Source organism: Henckelia pumila, chromosome 2, assembly GCF_033568475.1.
Source record: "Henckelia pumila isolate YLH828 chromosome 2, ASM3356847v2, whole genome shotgun sequence".
NCBI lineage: Eukaryota > Viridiplantae > Streptophyta > Magnoliopsida > Lamiales > Gesneriaceae > Henckelia > Henckelia pumila.
In genome coordinates, this window is record NC_133121.1 from 169,790,604 (window position 1) to 169,809,889 (window position 19,286).

Here is a 19,286-nt window from a genome sequence, read left to right on the forward strand (position 1 = left end):
GATAAACTCGTGATCCTTCCGTGAAATCGAACCAACGATGCGATAGAGGATTGATTGAAACCCCCCAAACTTGAAGAACCCTAGCTGCGAAAATATTGGAACCCGGATGACTAAAATTCAAACAAGTGCTATGAAAGGATGAATATGTATGATTGATGGTGTAACCGAGATTTTCAGGTGGGAATTTTTTTGATTTGCAGGGGCGGGTCGCGTGGATGCAGCGAACAAGGCTGGGAAGTATGAAGATTTGATGAATGAAATCTGAGATCACCTTTTATTTTTCAGAATTTTCGTGATAGCGCTGGAGCGCTATATTAGTGGCGCTGGAGCGCCCAATTATTTTCTGAGAGAGCGCTGGAGCGCTATAATTGAAGCACTGGGGCGCTAAACCTTCGACATTGATGATACAGAAAAGCGCTGGAGCGCTATATGGAGAGCGTTGGAGCGCTATATCTTCGACTTTGGAATTCACATACTAGCGCTGGAGCGCCTGGAAGATAGCGCTGGAGCGCTAAATCCTCGACTTTTCTAAAAAAATCCAACGTAAGAACAGCGCTGGAGCGCTATATGGAGAGCGCTGGAGCGCTATATTCTCGAATTTCATACTCCAAAATGTGATTTTTGTGAAGAAAATAACCTGCAATAAAACTCCGAATTAGGACCAAAATTAGTAAAATGACTGAAATTCAATAAAAGTAACTAAAAAAAATAAAATAAAATAAAATAAAACAAAATTTAAAAATTAGGGTTGCCTCCCAAAGAGCGCTTGGTTTAACGTCGTCAGCCCGACTTTTCTGGAGTGTTTATGCAGGGTATATCAAAGCAACTTTCTCCATGTTCCGCACTTCATTGCCAAAATAATGTTTCAACCTCTGCCCATTGACTTGGAATGTCTGACCATCTTGACAGCTCAGTTCAATGGCTCCATAGGAATGCACTTTCACCACGGTGAACGGACCAGACCATCTTGATTTCAACTTACCTGGAAATAAGCAGAGACGAGAGTTAAATAATAATACATGTTGTCCAGGCTCGAACTCTTTCTTCAGTAATATTTTGTCATGCCACCTTTTGGTTTGTTCTTTGTAGAACTTGGCATTTTCGTAAGAATGATTACGAAACTCCTCAATCTCATGCAACTGCAACAATCGCTCTTCTCCAGCAGCTTTCATATCAAAATTCAACTTTTTCACTGCCCAATACGCTCGATGCTCTAACTCCACTGGCAGATGGCATGCTTTACCAAAGACCAACCTGTATGGAGACATGCCAATAGGAGTTTTGAACGCGGTCCGTTATGCCCATAGTGCATCATCTAATTTAATTGCCCAATCCTTCCGGTTCGTGTTGACAGTCTTTTCCAGAATTTTCTTAATTTCCCGGTTGGATATTTCAGCTTGCCCATTTGTTTGAGGATGGTATGCACATGTAACTTTATGCCTAACACCATATTTTGTCAGTAATGAATTAAAGATTTTATTGCAAAAATGCGTACCTTCATCACTGATTATAGCCCTTGGCGTTCCAAACCTCGTGAAAATATTTTTCTGCACAAACTGCACCACTACGCGATCATCATTAATGGAGGTGGCGATTGCTTCCACCCATTTCAAGACATAATCAACAGCCAATAAAATATAAGATTGACCAAAGGAGGGGGGAAACGGTCCCATAAAATCAATACCCCACACGTAAAATAATTCAACTTCTAAAATATTTGTAAGGGGTAATTCATGACGCCTAGATATATTTCCCATCCTTTGACATCTATCACATGATTTTACCAAGGTATAACTGTCTTTAAATAAAGTTTGCCAATAAAAACCAGACTGAAGTACCTTGGCGGCTGTCCGTGTGGCTCCAAAGTGACCACCATACGGTGCAGAATGACATTGTTCCAGAATTTCTTTGGATTCAGCTTCATTTACACATCTCCTTATCACTTGGTCTGAACACTTCTTATAGACAAACGGATCATCCCACAAATAAAATTTGACATCATGGAAAAATTTCTTCCTTTGGTGATGATTAAGATCTGGAGGCAAAACACCACAAGAAAGAAAATTAGCAAAGTCAGCAAACCAAGGAAGTTTGTAATTTACCTCAAAAAGATGCTCATCAGGAAATTGCTCCTTGATGCGTTCATGTTCAACTTTTCCTTCCAACTCCAAGCGAGACAGATGATCCGCTAATAAATTTTCACTCCCTTTCTTGTCTCTAATTTCGAAATCAAACTCTTGTAGTAAGAGTATCCACCGAATCAATCTCGGCTTGGCATCCTTCTTGGCAAAGAGATATCGAATAGCTGCATGGTCAGTGTAAACAATTACTCTAGAGCCAATGAGATATGACCTGAATTTTTCGAAGGAGAACACCACAGCCAACATCTCTTTTTCAGTAGTAGTGTAATTTTGTTGTGCTCCGTCAAGAGTGCGGCTGGCATAGTAAATTGCCCGAAACATCTTGTCCTTTCTTTGCCCCAAAACTGCTCCTACAGCATAATCGCTGGCATCACACATTACTTCAAACGGCTCCTTCCAGTCAGGCACAATCATAATAGGCGCAGAAATTAATGCCTCCTTGATCTTTGTGAATGCCTGCAAACACGCATCATCAAAAATAAAAGATGTATCTTTTTCTAATAAATTACACAAAGCTTAGTAATTTTAGAAAAATCTCTAATAAAGCGACGATAAAACCCGGCGTGTCCCAAGAAACTTCTAATGGCTTTCACATTATTTGGCGGTGGAAGCTTTTCAATCGCAACCACTTTTGCTCGATCCACCTCAAGCCCATTAGATGACACTTTATGCCATAGTACGATTCCTTCTTGCACCATGAAGTGGCATTTTTCCCAGTTAAGCACTAGATTTTTCTCTTGACAACGCTGCAAAACAAGGGTCAGATTGTGCAAACAATGATCAAACGAAGACCCAAACACAGAAAAATCATCCATAAAAATTTCCATAACTTCTTCCACCATGTCAGAAAAAATGGCCATCATGCATCGCTGAAAAGTAGCCGGTGCATTACACAAACCAAATGGCATTTTTCTAAAAGCATAAGTACCATAGGGACATGTGAAAGTTGTTTTCTCTTGATCCTCTGGCACTATAGCAATTTTATTGTAGCCAGAATAGCCATCTAAAAAACAATAATGCTTGTAACCTGCCAACCTGTCAAGCATTTGATCAATAAAAGGAAGAGGAAAATGATCTTTTCTAGTAGCCTTATTCAACCTTCTATAATCAATACAAACTCTCCAACCAGTAACAGTACGAGTCGAGATCAACTCATTTTTCTCATTTTTAACTACAGTCATACCTCCCTTTTTCGGCACTACCTGTACTGGCGACACCCAAGAACTGTCAGATATGGCATAAATAATACCAGCATTCAATAATTTCAAAACCTCAGCTTTTACCACTTCTTTCATCGCAGGATTTAATCTCCTTTGATGATCAACATCGGGACTATATGACTCCTCCATTAAAATCTTATGCATGCAAATATTGGTACTAATTCCCTTGATATCAGAAATTGACCAACCCAAAGCAGATCTAAATTTTCTCAAAACTCTTAATAATTTATCATTTTCATCATGAGTAAGAGAGGATGAAATAATTACCGGGTTAGTCGAATTTTCTCCCAAAAATGCATAACATAAATGACCAGGCAGTTCTTTCAATTCAAGAGTAGAAGAAACTGGTACCTCTTTGCTGGCTTCCTCAGGCTCTGTTTCAATTTTGTCTTTGCCTTCTTTTTCCTTTGGCAAACTTTCAAGAGCAAGAATTTTCTCTCTAAGTTCCCAATCATCACCATCCACTTGATTTATGGAATTAATCAAGCACCTAGCCAATGCGTCCTCCAACTCCATTCCTGCACAAAAATTATATTCATGAGAATCAGATGACTCAATGCGATTACAAGAATATACCTCATCTTGGTATTTCATGGTTTTATAGATATTGAAGGTGACAGCATCACCACCAACTCGTAGAGTTAGTTCACCCTCCTGCACATCAATTAACGCTCTGCCAGTTGCCAAGAATGGTCTCCCCAAAATTAGAGGGACATCTTGATCTTCTTCCATGTCAAGCACTACAAAGTCAGCAGGAAAAATAAACTTATCTACTTTTACCAGTACATCTTCCACAACTCCTCTAGGATAAGTAAGAGAACGATCAGCCAACTGCAGAGTAATCGTGGTTGGTTTCACCTCGCCAAGCTCCAACGACCTGAAAATAGACAAAGGCATTAAATTAATACTTGCACCTAAATCACATAATGCCCTATTAACAGTCGCACCACCAATAATACGAGGAATAGTAAAACTCCCTGGATCTTTCAATTTTTGTGGCAGTTTCTTTTGTAGGATGGCGCTGCACTTCTCTGTTAACTTCACTATTTCAAACTTTTTAAGCTTTCTCTTCCTCGCCATCACATCCTTCATGAATTTAGCATAGTGCGGCATCTGCTCCAATGCATCAGCGAATGGAATATTAATATGAATTTTCTTGAAGATGTCAAGAAACTTAGAAAACTTGTCATCCAACGCTTTCTTCTTGAACCGCTGAGGATATGGCAAAACAGCTTTTGGCACAGGAGATTTCTCAGGCACAACTGCAGACTTGTTGGAATTTTGGCTATCAGATTTTTCAGACTCTACCACAATCTCTTCAGCTTCCTCATCAACCACTGCCCTTGGGTTATCAGTCCCGAGTTCTTTACCCCTTCTAAGCATGACAGCCTTGCACTGCTCCCTTGGATTAATCTCAGTATTGCTAGGAAACACACCTCTCTGCTGATTATTCAATGCATTCGCCAGTTGACCAATTTGTGTTTCAAGATTTTTCATAGAAGTGCTCACATTGGTCAAGTGTGTCTCCATACTATCAAGCCTATTCTCATTCCTCTTAAATCTTGTGGATGATTCTGCAATGAAATTACTCACCAAATCTTCCAACGATGCCTTACCTTCACCATTCTGAGTATTGAACCCCGGTGGAGGATTCAACACATTCTTATTGTTTGCATAGGAAAAGTTCTCATGATTACGCAAACTAGGATGATACTGAATGGGTACAGGATTACCTCGATAGTTGTTGTAATTCCTGTTGTCACTAGTAGAATTTCTATCTTTTACTTCGGCACTTTTTACTTCGGCAATTAGTAATTACGAAGTAAAATATAACAATCAACTTCGGTAATAACACGGACGAAGTAAAAGTGCACATTTTACTTCGGTACTTAAAAAACCCGGGCTTCACTAATAATTTTTGTAGCATTTTACTTCGGTATTTTATTTTTGCCGAAGTAAAAAGTAAAAAAATAAAAAATTTTATTATAAGGGCCGAAGTAAAAAAGAAGAATCAGATGAGGATCCCTTTCTTGAACCGGGATTTTATACGTACCAAACTTTTCTTTCACTTTTAACACTGAGTAAAAAAAATAAAATAAATCCATCGCATATCTGCTCGCGATCCCCTTTCTCCTTCAACCAAGAGGCCGCTGATTTGCATCTCCAGCCTTCCACCACCGTCGTGAACCGCTCGCCAACGCCGTAATTCGAAAGCCCAAGGTCTGAATCCTTCTGTTTTGGTATCAATTTGGGTTTTTGGGGGTTTTGGAAGATGTTTTCCTTTTTTTACGTGAATCTGTATCCTCCTTCGTATCCTAACTACCCACCAAGCCCAGCACAGAGCCTTCCGGCGCCGGCTTTAACAGGCTACCTCCGCAGCAGATTTAGTCCCCAATCGGTTACCCTTTTTCAGGTATATATTACAAACTATCATGTTTTTAGCTTTGCATCATAAAATCTCCATCTCTTTTTAATTAAAAGATCTGCCCGATCATTCATATTTTTGTTTGTCTAGATCTCATATACATTTTCATGTTCTATATAGATGAATTTGATAATTTTTGGTCTAATATTTTTAGAGTTGTGCGTGATTTTACATTTATTGATTAAGAAAAATATAGAAAAAGTAAAATTTAGAAAGAATTTCTAGTTTTATTTTTATTTAATAAATGTTTTGATGAGGTAAAAAAATTTGTTGGAAGCAGTCGAAATGTGGTAGATGGTAAACAAAAAAATAGATAAAATCTTACGTAAATTTAGAAAATAGATTGTATATTAAAGACCGAAGAAAAAAAAAAGAAATCATGTTTAAGACAAAAAAAGATATTTGTATCTTGCATAGCATAAAGCTCTTTTCTTTTTTCTTTTTATATTTTTGGAATAAATGCGTCCATTGTCAATTTTGGAGGCTCCAAAAGACCAAAACATGGAAAAATATGTGTGTATGTATAAGATATATATCTAGCTGTTTGGCCATTTGGGCCTATATAAAAGTCTGAGCAGATAGCATTTAGCATCTATAAAATTAATTATCTTTTCAAATGGATGAAGTAGATATATTATGTGTTCTTCCTGTGTGTAAATTAATACTTAGCTTTAAATTTGAAAATGCCAGAGAGATACAGGCTAGTGGTCTAGCTATTTGGACCGAGACTTTCAAGTACTTTTTCGCTTACCAAGTTACTTGACTTGTGAGTATAACATATGATCATGTGATTGTTCCTGTGCATGTAGTATGGTGAAATTGCAGTAACTTTGATTCTTTGTGTCCTGAATATGCAGGAGAATTAGCGATTTGAATGGGGATGAGTCGATTTTTCCACTTCTAACTAATAACTCAATAGGGCTCGACACGCTGTTAGTGTGATTCTTATAATTTTCTCTCCAGCCAAAATAATAATTTCTTGTGTGCAACTCATTGATTCTTAGAATGCAGGATTTTGAGGAGTTGCAACATTGTGGGGGAATTGCTGAATTATCTAGGGGAATTGAAAACACTGAAAGTTCTGTCAGTAGAATCCTTTCTTTCTTTTTGATGTTTCTGTTTGCTTGATTTCTCTTCTTAAATTCGTTGTAGTTGTAACTTGTAGCATGTCATCTTGAAATTCACATTTTACCCTTCTTACGCAGAGACCTGAGTTTCAACAAATTAAGTGGACCAATTCCTGATAGCTTTGATCTGACAAAAACCGATTATGTGTAAGAGTTTCTAGTGCCAAAATTTCTTTTCTGTAATGTATTTATAAAAGAACTATCGTCTGCTGTTGATAGAGTTAACTCCCATAGCTGACTTTGAGACGGCTTGCATTGTTGTTTAGTGTTAGAGTTGATAGTTATAAAGTATTCCATGGATCTTCACTTAGCTTAGTTTCTTCTTAGTTCCTCCCTTAACCTCACGAGGTTTATTGGTGTGATATCACTATTTGTTATTCTTTAAGTTCATGGCAATCATTTTATTCTAAATAATATTGTAACATAAATATGAAAAAAATACAGGTTTGATATCAAATTTATTTTTGTAGAATTTTAATATCTTTTTGATTTTTCCTATTAAATGGTGTTTGACTTCTGTTTGAATTTCATAATAGATAACTTTTTTATTTCCATACAATATTAATTGACTACATAGTTGAAGATCAAATTTGTTAGTAGGTATTCAATTTTCGTTGTCATCTATATCAGTAGGTTGGATTGTTTATTTTTTTTTTTTTTAAATTTAAATTTCATTTTAAAAATGTAGAAGTTCACACTGTGGATGTTTAGATGTTGAAGGCAACCAAGCCATATATCTGTTTTTTTTTTTGTTTTTGCAGAGGTTATAACTTCACCTGAATTTCATCCTTGTCATTGCAACATGTTAGCATATAGTAGTTCTAAGGGATCAATTCGTCTCATTGATCTGCAGTAATCTGCCCTGTGCGATTCACATTATAAAATGTAAGTGATGTGTTGTATTTCGGTATCCTAATTAATGATTTTGTACTTTATTAGTTGGACGGGTGGAAAGATCAAGTATATGCTAGTTCATAGATTGGGTGGTGCCCTTATTAATCAGATTTTTGTTTTCCTATTTTTTCTCTAAAAAAATTCGCACTTCCAAATCACTTGAAGCTTTAGTTATATTTTATTTTGTGATGTTCTTGAAGATGTTATGCCCGTTTGCACCCTCGTGCCATCAACTACATGAAGAAGAAATGTGGACACAACAACCAGGTATGGGGATGTGATTTTTAACTGACTCTTGTTTTGGTACATTCAAATCTGTTCTTTATGGCGAATATGAACGAATCATGATTCTGTTAATTTATTTTAATTATGAGAAACAATGAGTTAAAAGAGAGTTTTATTTAGTTTTTTTTTCTTTTTCTACCTATGATATATATATTTATCATTATTCCATATTCATTAATTCTCAGCTTCTTTGATTTATACATACTATATTTTATTAATGCAATGAACGATGACATCAAATTGTTATTTTTTAGATTTTTTTTTCTCATTCCATTTGATAAAATTTCATATGGGATATCAACACCTCCTTATGTTCATACTCTTAGTGTTCAATGGTTGAATGGGACGGAGTTTTTAGAATCTTACAGTATCAGGTTAGCTGATCCAATATTAACCAGTGAGATTCTTGTGCCTATTCCTGTTAGGATATGATGAAACTGGATGCGGATGAAAGAATACTTTTAAGAGGTTCAAGGGGCCTTCCCAATATCCATCATGTCAATGACACTACCATGGTAAGATTTTGTCTAGTTTTAATGCAAGTAAAATATTTAGTTTGTATTTTAGTTTGTTTCTGCTGCTCTCCAGCCAATCTAAGTTCATGTAGTCGAACTGTAATGTTTCTTGTCATATATTTAAAGGGGTTAAATATGTGTGTCAAGTTCCTTGAATTCTTCCTCTAGTTTCTCTCAACCTGTGATAGTATCCTTTTTGACAGAAATAATCCATAAAAAATGTAACCAACATATGAAAACATATCCTCACCTCTAATTACTTTTTTTTCTTTGGTTTCTTTTGTCAAATTATGTTAAATATATCATGCGCCACAGATGAGAGTCTCGTTGTGGCTGGACTACAATATCTGTTGTGATTATGTGAACTAGCATATTGGCCTTATGGATATATTAAGGGGTAATTTATAGATTACATGGTTATTTTAGCCATGCAATGCTTCGTCAAATTATTGGGATATGATCATTCTGATTTTTTGATTAAAACAGCATAAAAGGCATAAGAGAGGGAAAATTGTCAGTTTATGATATTATTCCTTCTTGATTATGTAATTTTTCACGAATTGGTGTTTGGTTTCCTGAAAAAGTGTGTGCCCTAATTTTTCGTTGAGCAAGCAGCACTACTACAGTCCTATCTTGGGCTTCTCGACTAAACTTGCCCTGATTTTCCTTTATGATGAACGAGGTGGTACTCTATATTGCTTGTTATTTGCAGATGAATTATCGGTATATGCTAGTTCCGATAAAAGGGTTGTTGATTTACAAGGAGAAGCTGTCAAAGTCCTAAAAGGCTTGGAAGCTGTGGTGGGTCACCTGATAAAGTTTTTGGTGGATCACACAGTTCTTCCTTTATTTGAGAAGAGTGTAAGTTCCTGGTATAGGTTTTTTGGTTTCATGTGATCATGAGACTATCGTGAGAATGTTACTCCTTTTTGCAGTATAATGCTCCGGCGACGCAGGAACGACTAGACTTTCAGTGTATGGAGCAGATCATGGACTTGGAAGTTAGATCTGTCATGCATGTAGCTCCCAACAATATTATCTAATGTATGTCTGTTATGTAACTTGCTGATATATATATATATATATATATATTAATAAAATTAAAGTTGGTCATATGCACGTTGGGATGCATAATACTTTTATTGATGGATATACTTTTGGATGGATAATTTATCAATCTTTTGTAGAAATACTCGTGGATGCATAATTTTTTATTGATGGATGTACTTTTGGATGGATAGTTTATCAATCTAATTAGTGTATTTTACGTTTCAGATATATATATATATATATATATATTAATGGTGTTATTGTATCTAATTAAAATTGTTTAATGTTGATTTAGTGATACATATATTTTTACTTCATCAATCAATGTAAAAGCCGAAGCCATATGTACTTTATTACTTCGTCAATTAATGAAACTGCTGCAGTAAGGGCATGTTTTTACTTCGCCAAGTTACATAACATTTGAAGTTAAATAGAGCATTTACTTCATCACTCAATGTAAATACCGAAGTCATATATGTTCTATTACTTCGTCGTTTAATGAATCAACGGAAGTCATATATGTTCTATTACTTCGTCACTTAAGAAAACTGCCGAAGTAAAATACGCGCATTTAATTCGTCAGTCAACGTAAATGGCGAAGTTATAGATGTTATATTACTTCGTCACATAATGTAAATGCTGAAGTAAAAGGCATGCTTTTACTTCAGAACCGGTCCAATATTAAGCGAAGTAAAATGACACCCTATTACTTCGGTAATTTCATGCCTAATACTTCGGTTATTAAGCGAAGTAAAATGGTACCTATTACTTCACGTGCATCTACTTCGGTACTTATCTATCTACGACTTCAGTTAATATGCGAAGTAAAAGGCATAAATTCTACTAGTGTGTTCACATATTGAGCTTGCTCCACACTCTCAAATCCATCAGCAGAATTTACGGCAGTCGCCAGTGAAGCTGTCTCAGTAGAACTTTGATTTCCTTTGGTCAGTGCAGCCAACTGTGTAGAAATAGTAGCCATCTGAGCAGTCAAAGCAGTGAATGCATCAACCTCATGAATTCCAGCAGGCTTTCTTATTGCAGATCTCTCACTCGGCCACTGATAACTGTTAACAGTCATTTGCTCGAGCATCTCATAAGCTTGCTCAGGAAATTTAGAAAAAATTGAACCTCCAGCTGCAGCATCCACAGAAATACGAGTTGGCCCATTCAAACCATTGTAGAATAATTCGATCTGTTCCCAATCCGGAAAATTATGGTTCGGACACTTCCTAAGCAATTCCTTGTATCGCTCCCAGGCTTCATACAATTGCTCAAAATCATGTTGTTTGAATGTAGTGATCTCTATTTTCAACTGAGCCGACTTAGCAGGAAGAAAGTACTTGGCCAGAAATTTAGATGCCATGTCTTCCCATGTGGTGATACTCCCAAGAGGTAAAGACTGCAACCAACTACGAGCATTGTCCCTAAGAGAGAATGGGAACAATCGTAGTTTGATGGTGTCCTCAGTAACACCATGAATCTTCACCGTGTCAGCTATCTCCAGAAAAGTACGCAGGTGAAAATTTGGATCTTCTGTAGCTGCACCCCTGAACTGATTCTGCTGCACCATATTAATCAGAGCTGGCTTCAACTCAAAATTATTTGCTGTGATATTCTGCCTAGCTATCCCAGAATAATGAGCATTGATCACCGGTCGAAAGTGATCTCTGATCGGCACCGGAGCATTATTGACAGCTCTTTCTCTTTCTCTTTCTTCAGCCATTAGTTGCAACTCTTCTCTTCTAGCCTTTCGCAATGCTTTAGCAGTTTTTTCGATTTCTGGATCAAATAATAGTGAGTCGTAACTTTGGCTCTTTCGCATAAACTGCATAGACAAGAAAGATTTAAAATTAGAACCAACAAAATAAAATAAAATTCTCTAAATCAAAATTAAGACTAATTAGCACAATTTAGTATAAATCAAATAAAATTCATTCCCCGGCAAAGGCGCCAAAAACTTGTTGCAGGTTTTTCGCTCGCAAGAGCACGATGTCAAGTTATAATATAGGAATTAAGTCCAAGTCGATCCCACGGAGAATGAATAAATGATATTATATCAAATATTTGCAACTAATAAAATCCTAATTCTATGTAGAGCTACGAAAGTGGTTTGATTTTTATAAAACTAAAATTTGCAAGAAAAAAAATTAAATAACCACGAGTTCACGAGAGTAAAATTCAATAAGCGACGACTGCTAGAGGTTCGACTTCTCTTGACTGTACACCACAATTTATTTCTAATGATTGTTCAATTATAAAATCTTCTAGTTTATTAGCCAAGAATTCCTATTATTTTCTACTACCTCTCTCGAGTGTCAAGCATAAATTCGTATTCAATAACAAACTCAATATCTCTATCAAAGTTCAATTATTAAATCCAGTAAAAAGAACAAGAATTCTTCTAATGACTTCTATGGAGTTATATGCCTCTCGAACAGTATAAACACCATAGATGTATTTTCCTATGTCGTATTCAAAATCTCCTCTCTCGAGTGATAGATTCTAAATAAAATATCATTCAATCTATGGCCAGTAAATTGAAAGCATTAAGATCAGGAAAACACAAATAAACTGTGCGAAGAAATTTAAATGTATAAATCAAAATATGTCAATCATGGTTTCCAGTCAAGATCCGTCTACCTCTAGACTAAGAAATTAGTTCATAATGCAATTCAAAATCAAATAACTCATGTTTTTCCAACAATCCATAAACTAAGAAAAATAGAGTTCAAAGAAAAACTAGAACGAATTAGAATGAAGCTTCTCCGTCGCCGGATGCCGCCGTCTTCAGTCTTCGTACCGGAATCTCGAGCTCTTGTGCAATCCAAAACTCTCAATCGCCGTCTTATGCTCTGAAAAACTCTCTAAACCCTCGTATATCTTCAGAATAAGCCATAAATTCCTTTTTAAACTCGATCAAGACTTTCCAAAATTATGGACACTGCGCAGCACTGGAGCGCTATACTTTGGCGCTGGAGCGCCCGTCATTTTCTTCCAACAGCGCTGGAGCGCTGCATATGTAGCGCTGGGGGCGCTATTTCCTCGACTTTTCACCTTTCAGAAGACTCCGTGTAGCGCTGAAGCGCTTGGCTTGTAGCACTGGGGCACTAGTCTGGGCACTTTTATTTATTTTTTCTTCAACTCTTTTTCACCTCTTTTTCACTTCTTTTGACCAACTAAAATGAATAACACTCAAATTCCTGCAAACAACACAAACAACAAGAGACATGCATAATATCGCTCAAAAAACAACAAAAGCCAAGCTAATTCATATAAAATATATGTGCAAAAATTGCACTTATCAGTAAGAATCATACGACTCTACGTATGGGTTTTGATTTTCTACGCTCTCAAGCTTGGCGTGATATTGACTTTGTAAGCTCGTCGGTCCAACAATACTCGGTATGAACTTTTTCTTTTGGAAGGAGACTCCGAATCTATGCTGAAGCTCATAGAGGATGAAATATTGTGGAGTTGGCGTCAATGACAAGAAAGAATCTTCAAATGGTGTACATTTAAAGACCATTGACGAGGTCAAATCTGTCGCCTTGTATATTTCTTCCTCCTACAAGTTCACTTTTGGCGCCTTTTCAATTAAAAATTCTTCAAAAATTATTTCCTCGTGATCTAGCGCAATTACTTCATTCTCTTGACATATCTCAGAAAATGGTTCTATAAAACACTCAATCTGCTCATCCAAAAGACTCAAAGAGTTGATGCGGCTTTCCAAGAACTGATTTGTTTATGCCTGTTTTTTCACAAAGTTCTCCAACTGAGCCACATGATCGTCAAAATGCCCTATACACTCTTTTTGATGCTTAGGTGGTTGGTTCGCAAAATTTGTGGATTTGAATTCTGGAGGATATTGGTGACTCCAACCCTGCAGTGAAGGATCACAATACCAATGGTAGTCAAAATCTTCTATATCATTTAATAAGTGCATAGCATTGTTATAGTCTCTTTTGAACAAGTGACTGTCAGTGGTCAAAGCTCCATAATCCACCCAACGTCTTCTTGTCTCATCCAATCCACCATAAAAAATCTGAACTATAGTGTAATTTGAAAACTCATTATATCAAAATCTTTTCGCCAAATCATTGAATCTCCCCCAAGCAGCATAGAATGGATCCGAGTATTGCTGGCCAAACCTTGTGAACATCTATCGATGATCCATCTCCAAGCACCACACAAGTAAGAAAAATTCAAATTCAAATTCAAAAAAATAAGCAAATGCAAGAAAAAAAAGTCTAGTCTCAAGCAAATAATCTATCCTAATATTAACTAAAAAGTCCCCAAAAACGGCACCAAAAACTTGACCGCTTAATTCAGTGTCAACTAGCAAGTATACTAGGCCAAGTAATAGTAAGTGGACAACAAGTTCAAGTATCGATCCCACAGAGACTGTAGTCGATTCTAAAGATTTGATTATTTAACATAGTCTAGACAAAAATAATAAAGAGAGTGCGATGAATTAAATAAAAATTTAATTACTAAAATAAAATAAGAATTAAAATAGAAGAAGAATAAATTCAATTAAATAGAGACAACCAAGACACACGAAGGTACCAAACAAATTATGCAAACATGTGGCAAATCTAGGATCAAGATTTAATCTTAAATCATGGCAAATTCTCCTAATTTATTTAACAGTCTATTTCTAGAACAGTTAAACCTATTAAAATAATGATGGATTAAATTTCATAATTCTAATCAAATTCAAATGCATTGAGAATTATGAGAATCCAGTTTTCACCTAAAGTCGCATACTGAAATCGAATACCATTTCCAGTCGGTTTAACCATATGTCAATTATTGGAGCGATCAAAATCAATTTCTAATCTGTCGACTCAGAATCAATTAACAAACAAGAAAATAATTGATCAGATTATTCACAAGAACAATATATAAATCCAACAATCAATAACTTTAATAAAAATATAAAAATCCCAAATCAAAATCCACATGTTCAACATAAAATTTTTTGACCAAATCTCGTGGTCTTGGTTGAATAAAAACTACTCAAATAACGAAATTATAATTCAAAAATAAAATAAAGAAGAAGAAAGGAGAATAAACTATAATGTAGCCTTCAATTCCGAGCCCTAGACACCGCCTCTCCTATGATAGAACACGTATGGAACCCTTCATCTGATGATAAAAAGCCCATTTATACACCCCAAATCTTCAAAAGATTGCATCCTTTGCGAATAAGAGTTTCTAGAAATAAGGAGTCTACACGCCGTCTCGCTCGAGCGCATAAACATGCGCTCGAGCGAGACATCTTCCGTTTTATTTTTTTAACAATGTTCCAGGCACGCTCGAGTGCCTAAAAATGCGCTCCAGCGAGCAATTTTCGGCCCCAAATATTTTTTTTTCGCGACATGTCTGGACCTCGTGCCTCCTCTGTGCATGGCTCCATGCATACATCCCTACCAGCGCGCAGTGTTTTTTGAAAAAAATCATATCTCAAGTTTTAGCCGTCGGATCGAGCCGAAATTTGGACAGATATCTTGAAATTCATTTTGAATGTTAAAGATTGGATTTTTAATTTTTTTGACTATTACTGCTTCGTAATTCATTATTGCGGCTCTTCTCTTGCCCCAAAATCATGACTTCTTCACAAATTCCTACAAAAATCAACCCGAAGAGTGAAATGCACACATGTGCAATAAATCACCTAAAAACATATAAAAACACAATGATACAATACGAATGCATTCAAAATATACATAAAAATAACATAAAATAATTCACACAAAATGCACTTATCAATCACCTCACGGTTTTGGTGTAGCTTTCAACAAGACTTGGGCACTACTTTAATTTTGAGTAGTGCATATCACCCAGAGACTAACGATCAGTCCGAGAGGACTATTCGAACATTATAGGATATGCTAAGGACTTCAGTGATGGATTTTTGGTTATCCGGGCAAATCACTTGCCGATGATTGAGTTCACCTACAACCATAGCTATCATCATAGTATTGGCATGGAACCACTCGAGGCTCTTTATGGTCGTCCTTGTCAGACACCCTTATTTTCGGATGAGATATGAGAAAGACAGGTTGAAGGATCGGAATTGATCCAGTAAATCATGGATAAAGTTGAGTTGATCAAGAAAAGGATCAAGACCGCACAAGATAGACAGGCCAGTTATTCCAATACCAAGCACAAACCATTGCATTTTGAGGCGGGAGATCATGTTTTCATACTATTATCACCTTTTTGAAAGGTAAGATTCGGTCTGAAGGGCAAGTTAGCACCTAGATTCATTTGTCTATTCGAGATACTAGAGAAGGTTGGAGATGTGGTGTAGTGACGCATATCCAGAATTAAAGATTAAGTGGTAATTAATCAAGTGATCATGTTTAAGAGACGCAAAACATATTTAAAGGGATTTCCAGATGGGTTTAAGGAGTTCAAAAATGGGTTCAGAACACTCGAAAATAGCTTGGAGGATCCCGAGTTATTTTTGGGATCGGACGGTAAGTTTGTGTTTGGAACCAGGGAGATCGGAACGTCCGATCAGCATTTGGAGCTTCCGAACTGCGCAAGCCAGCTGTCTGAAGATGATGTTAGCAAGATCACGTCAGGGTAGGTGATGGAAGCTTCCGAAGAGGGATCGGAGCTTCCGAGCAGCAGCCAGGGACACTTGTCGGAGAGCCATTACATGTGGCGCGCATGCAAAGATAGGAGACACCGATCAGAGATCTGAGCTTTCGATCAGGTACATCGGAGCTTCCGAACAGGAGAACGGAGCTTCCGATCGAGGTTTATAAATATGGGGTCGATGAGCCTCATTTATTGCTCATTTCAATTCCTTCTTTATTCATTTCTAATGGTTTTTAGGGGCTTTCTGGCCATAGTACCCGAGGGTTGGGCGATAAGGAGGCGTCCCGGAGTCGTAGCGGAGCAGTGCCAAAGTTTAAAAGCGGTTGCCATCAGCGGGCTGACGACAGACGCAGGTATAACCTTGGATCCCTAAAAATATTATGGAGTATGTAATAGCTTAGTTAAGGCTTTTAGATCATAACAAATGATGCATGGGTATTTTGCATTGTAGTACTGGATGGTATGCTTGGAACCTAGATGGATGCTTCTAGGATTGTCTTAGTAAGGTACGTAAGTACTGACCAAGATAGCCAGCGGGTTTGCATGCTTATGTGATTCCATATTATATGATGCATGTTACTGTTGTAATATATTATGCGGCATGTGCATATCATATTGATCCTGTGTTTTCTTGAGATGAGCCGTATAGGGTCGCTCTGCCTTTTTTATGGGACGTTGTGACACTGAGGGTCCAGCCGACCGACGGGTTATGCCGACTCTAGTGATCAGGGGAAATTTTAGATCCGCGTCCAGTCAGGAGTGAGTGGATGTACTCAATGGTTTGATTTCCCGATTGGTACTGCTCATGTCCTAAGCGCCAGTCTGAGCAGTTTGGATTTTATATCCTAGATATGGATACCCAGACATTGTAATTTGCATGCATCATATTTGTATGTTTACCCGTACTAGCGTATTGAGCTTTAGCGCTCACGTCCAGTGTTTTTCTGTGTTTTCTGGACACCCCATTTTACGGGGCAATTACAGGTGTTTTACCAGGATTTGGGATTAGGTGGTGACCAAGCAAGAGCTGCAAGAGTAGTCTCTAGGTTATTGAAGTATTTCAATTGGGTTATATTATTATTGGATTTTATTTTTTTGGTTATATTCTTCTGGTCTAGTATTTATTTAAGTTTCTGCAATTTATCTCTAATTATTTATTGCATGCTTATTTAAGCGTTAAACTCTGATTAGTAGTGGATCCGGGTTGGGCCGCTACATGTTGAATACCGTTTGGATTTATCACCATATCTCTATAATATTCACAATGTGTTCCACGTATCGTTACTCCATCAGTATATTGCAGATGAACGCATATTTTGCATCCGAAAGAGGTTCAGTTAGCACACGATTTATCGTACGTGGAGAGACCACATAGGATTTTTGATAGGAAGGACATGTATTTCAAAATAAGCGCATTCCTCTAGTTATGGTTCAGTGGCAGCATCGAGGCACCAAGAAAGTGACTTGGGAATTAGAAAGTCATATGCGTTTTGATCATCCGGAGTTGTTTTTATTGTATCTTGTTTTCTTGAGAAGTAGTTGTATTTGAAACTACATTATTATAATAAAGTTGTTTTTCCAGTGATGTTTTGTTCTGATTATCCTATTTTGGATTTCGAGGATGAAATCTCTTAAGTTGAGGAGAATGTAGTAGCCCGACTCCTAATTAAGTTAATCTACTGCCTAATCATGGTTAAGGTATTCTCAGTTGAATTTAAAGAGTTAGAAATCGGATTCAGAACGACCAAAAATGGTTCCAAGGGTTTCAAGTGTTGTGACAGTTCGGAAGCTCCAAAGAGGGGTTCGGAAGCACCGAACTAGTTTGGAAGCCAGTGTTGTTGATCAGAAGTACCTATAAATTTGGAAGCACCTAACTACAGATCAGAAGCTTTGATCTTGTGTCAACAGACAGGATATGGGTTTTGATTTGGTGATTAGACTTGAGAGAGTTTGGAATCTTCGAACTAGAGTTCGGTAGATCCGAACTATGTTGGTAGCAGTGTGTTGTCCAATCAGAGACACACTTTTGGCAAAGTGAGTTCAAAAAGACAATTGAAAGTTCCGAAGTGCGTTCGGAAGCTTCGAACAAGAGATCGAACGTTCTGATCGAGGTATAAGCCTCACGTTTTCACATAATTCTCAAGCTTCTCTCTCATTCTTAGCTAGTTTTGAGTGTTTTTGGGCATCGTATTCGAGGCTAGGCGGTGATAAAGTGCTACGTAGATTGTAGCGGTGTTGTGACTTGAGTTTAAAACAATCATCAACAAAGGTCTAACTACGGATGTAGGTATATTGCTAGACTCTGATTAGCTTCAATGAGTAGCGTTATTAGTCTAGTTAAGGCTTTTAGTAGATGTTTAGTGATATGGCGATTGTCTGCTTATAGGATTGGACTAGAGAGCCAGTATCGCTAGGTTGCTTATTTTGTGTTACAGACGTACTATCCAAGATACCCTGGTTGAATATTCATATTCTAGTTTTGTAGTGACCCGCACCGTGATCATCTACTAATCAGAAGCTTAAACATGCATTTAACTTAATCAAATAAATCATCAGAAATAACAACGGAAATCTTAAACAACAAATAAAATATTATTTACAACCATATCGAAAAATCCAGTGTATTAACCCAAATACAACAGAAACATAATCTTAGACAATAACCCTACCGGTCCTCCATTGCCTAAGCTCTCCTGGAACCACCCGCCTAATCAACCCGCAGACCTGCCCCATGGAATAGGGTGTCCAAATACAACAAAGTAAGGGACGTGAGCATGAAAAGCTCAGTACGAGAGTATGAGTATACGGTATTATATGTGCATGTATTCAAGAGAACTGGGTACCAAGACACTCATGTCAAGAAACAAGCTCATAGACCAGGGCCCAGGGTAAATAACACGTTGCGCCGTCGCCTCAAGAGGTGGCTCATATACCCAGTGGATAATGGTGACCTGATACTAGTACATGTGTCCAACCATCAAGGTGACCTGACACAAGACTTATGTATCCAACCA

The 19,286-nt window shown here is 37.1% G+C and overlaps 1 protein-coding gene, 1 long non-coding RNA gene and 1 other non-coding gene across 3 annotated transcripts; 2 read left to right on the forward strand and 1 right to left on the reverse strand.

The window, feature by feature from the left end:
- Window positions 1-803: 803 nt before the first annotated feature.
- On the reverse strand, window positions 804-1,268 carry LOC140878934 (uncharacterized). Its single transcript, XM_073282559.1, has one exon. It carries the CDS (start codon window positions 1,266-1,268, stop codon window positions 804-806), a length of 465 nt encoding a protein of 154 aa, XP_073138660.1.
- Window positions 1,269-6,691: 5,423 nt separating this feature from the next.
- LOC140879431 (uncharacterized) lies at window positions 6,692-7,063 on the forward strand. The gene is made up of 3 exons (XR_012149416.1): window positions 6,692-6,718; window positions 6,798-6,869; window positions 6,992-7,063. It is a non-coding gene; the product is annotated as an uncharacterized lncRNA (long non-coding RNA).
- A 3,805-nt stretch (window positions 7,064-10,868) lies between these two features.
- On the forward strand, window positions 10,869-10,974 carry LOC140885733 (small nucleolar RNA R71). The gene has a single exon (XR_012151150.1). It is a non-coding gene; the product is annotated as a small nucleolar RNA R71 (small nucleolar RNA).
- The last annotated feature ends 8,312 nt before the right edge of the window (window positions 10,975-19,286 follow it).

Excerpts from the sequence above, each read along its gene's own strand:
- LOC140878934 (XM_073282559.1), bottom strand. The coding sequence starts at position 1,268 with ATGTCTCCATACAGGTTGGTCTTTGGTAAAGCATGCCATCTGCCAGTG.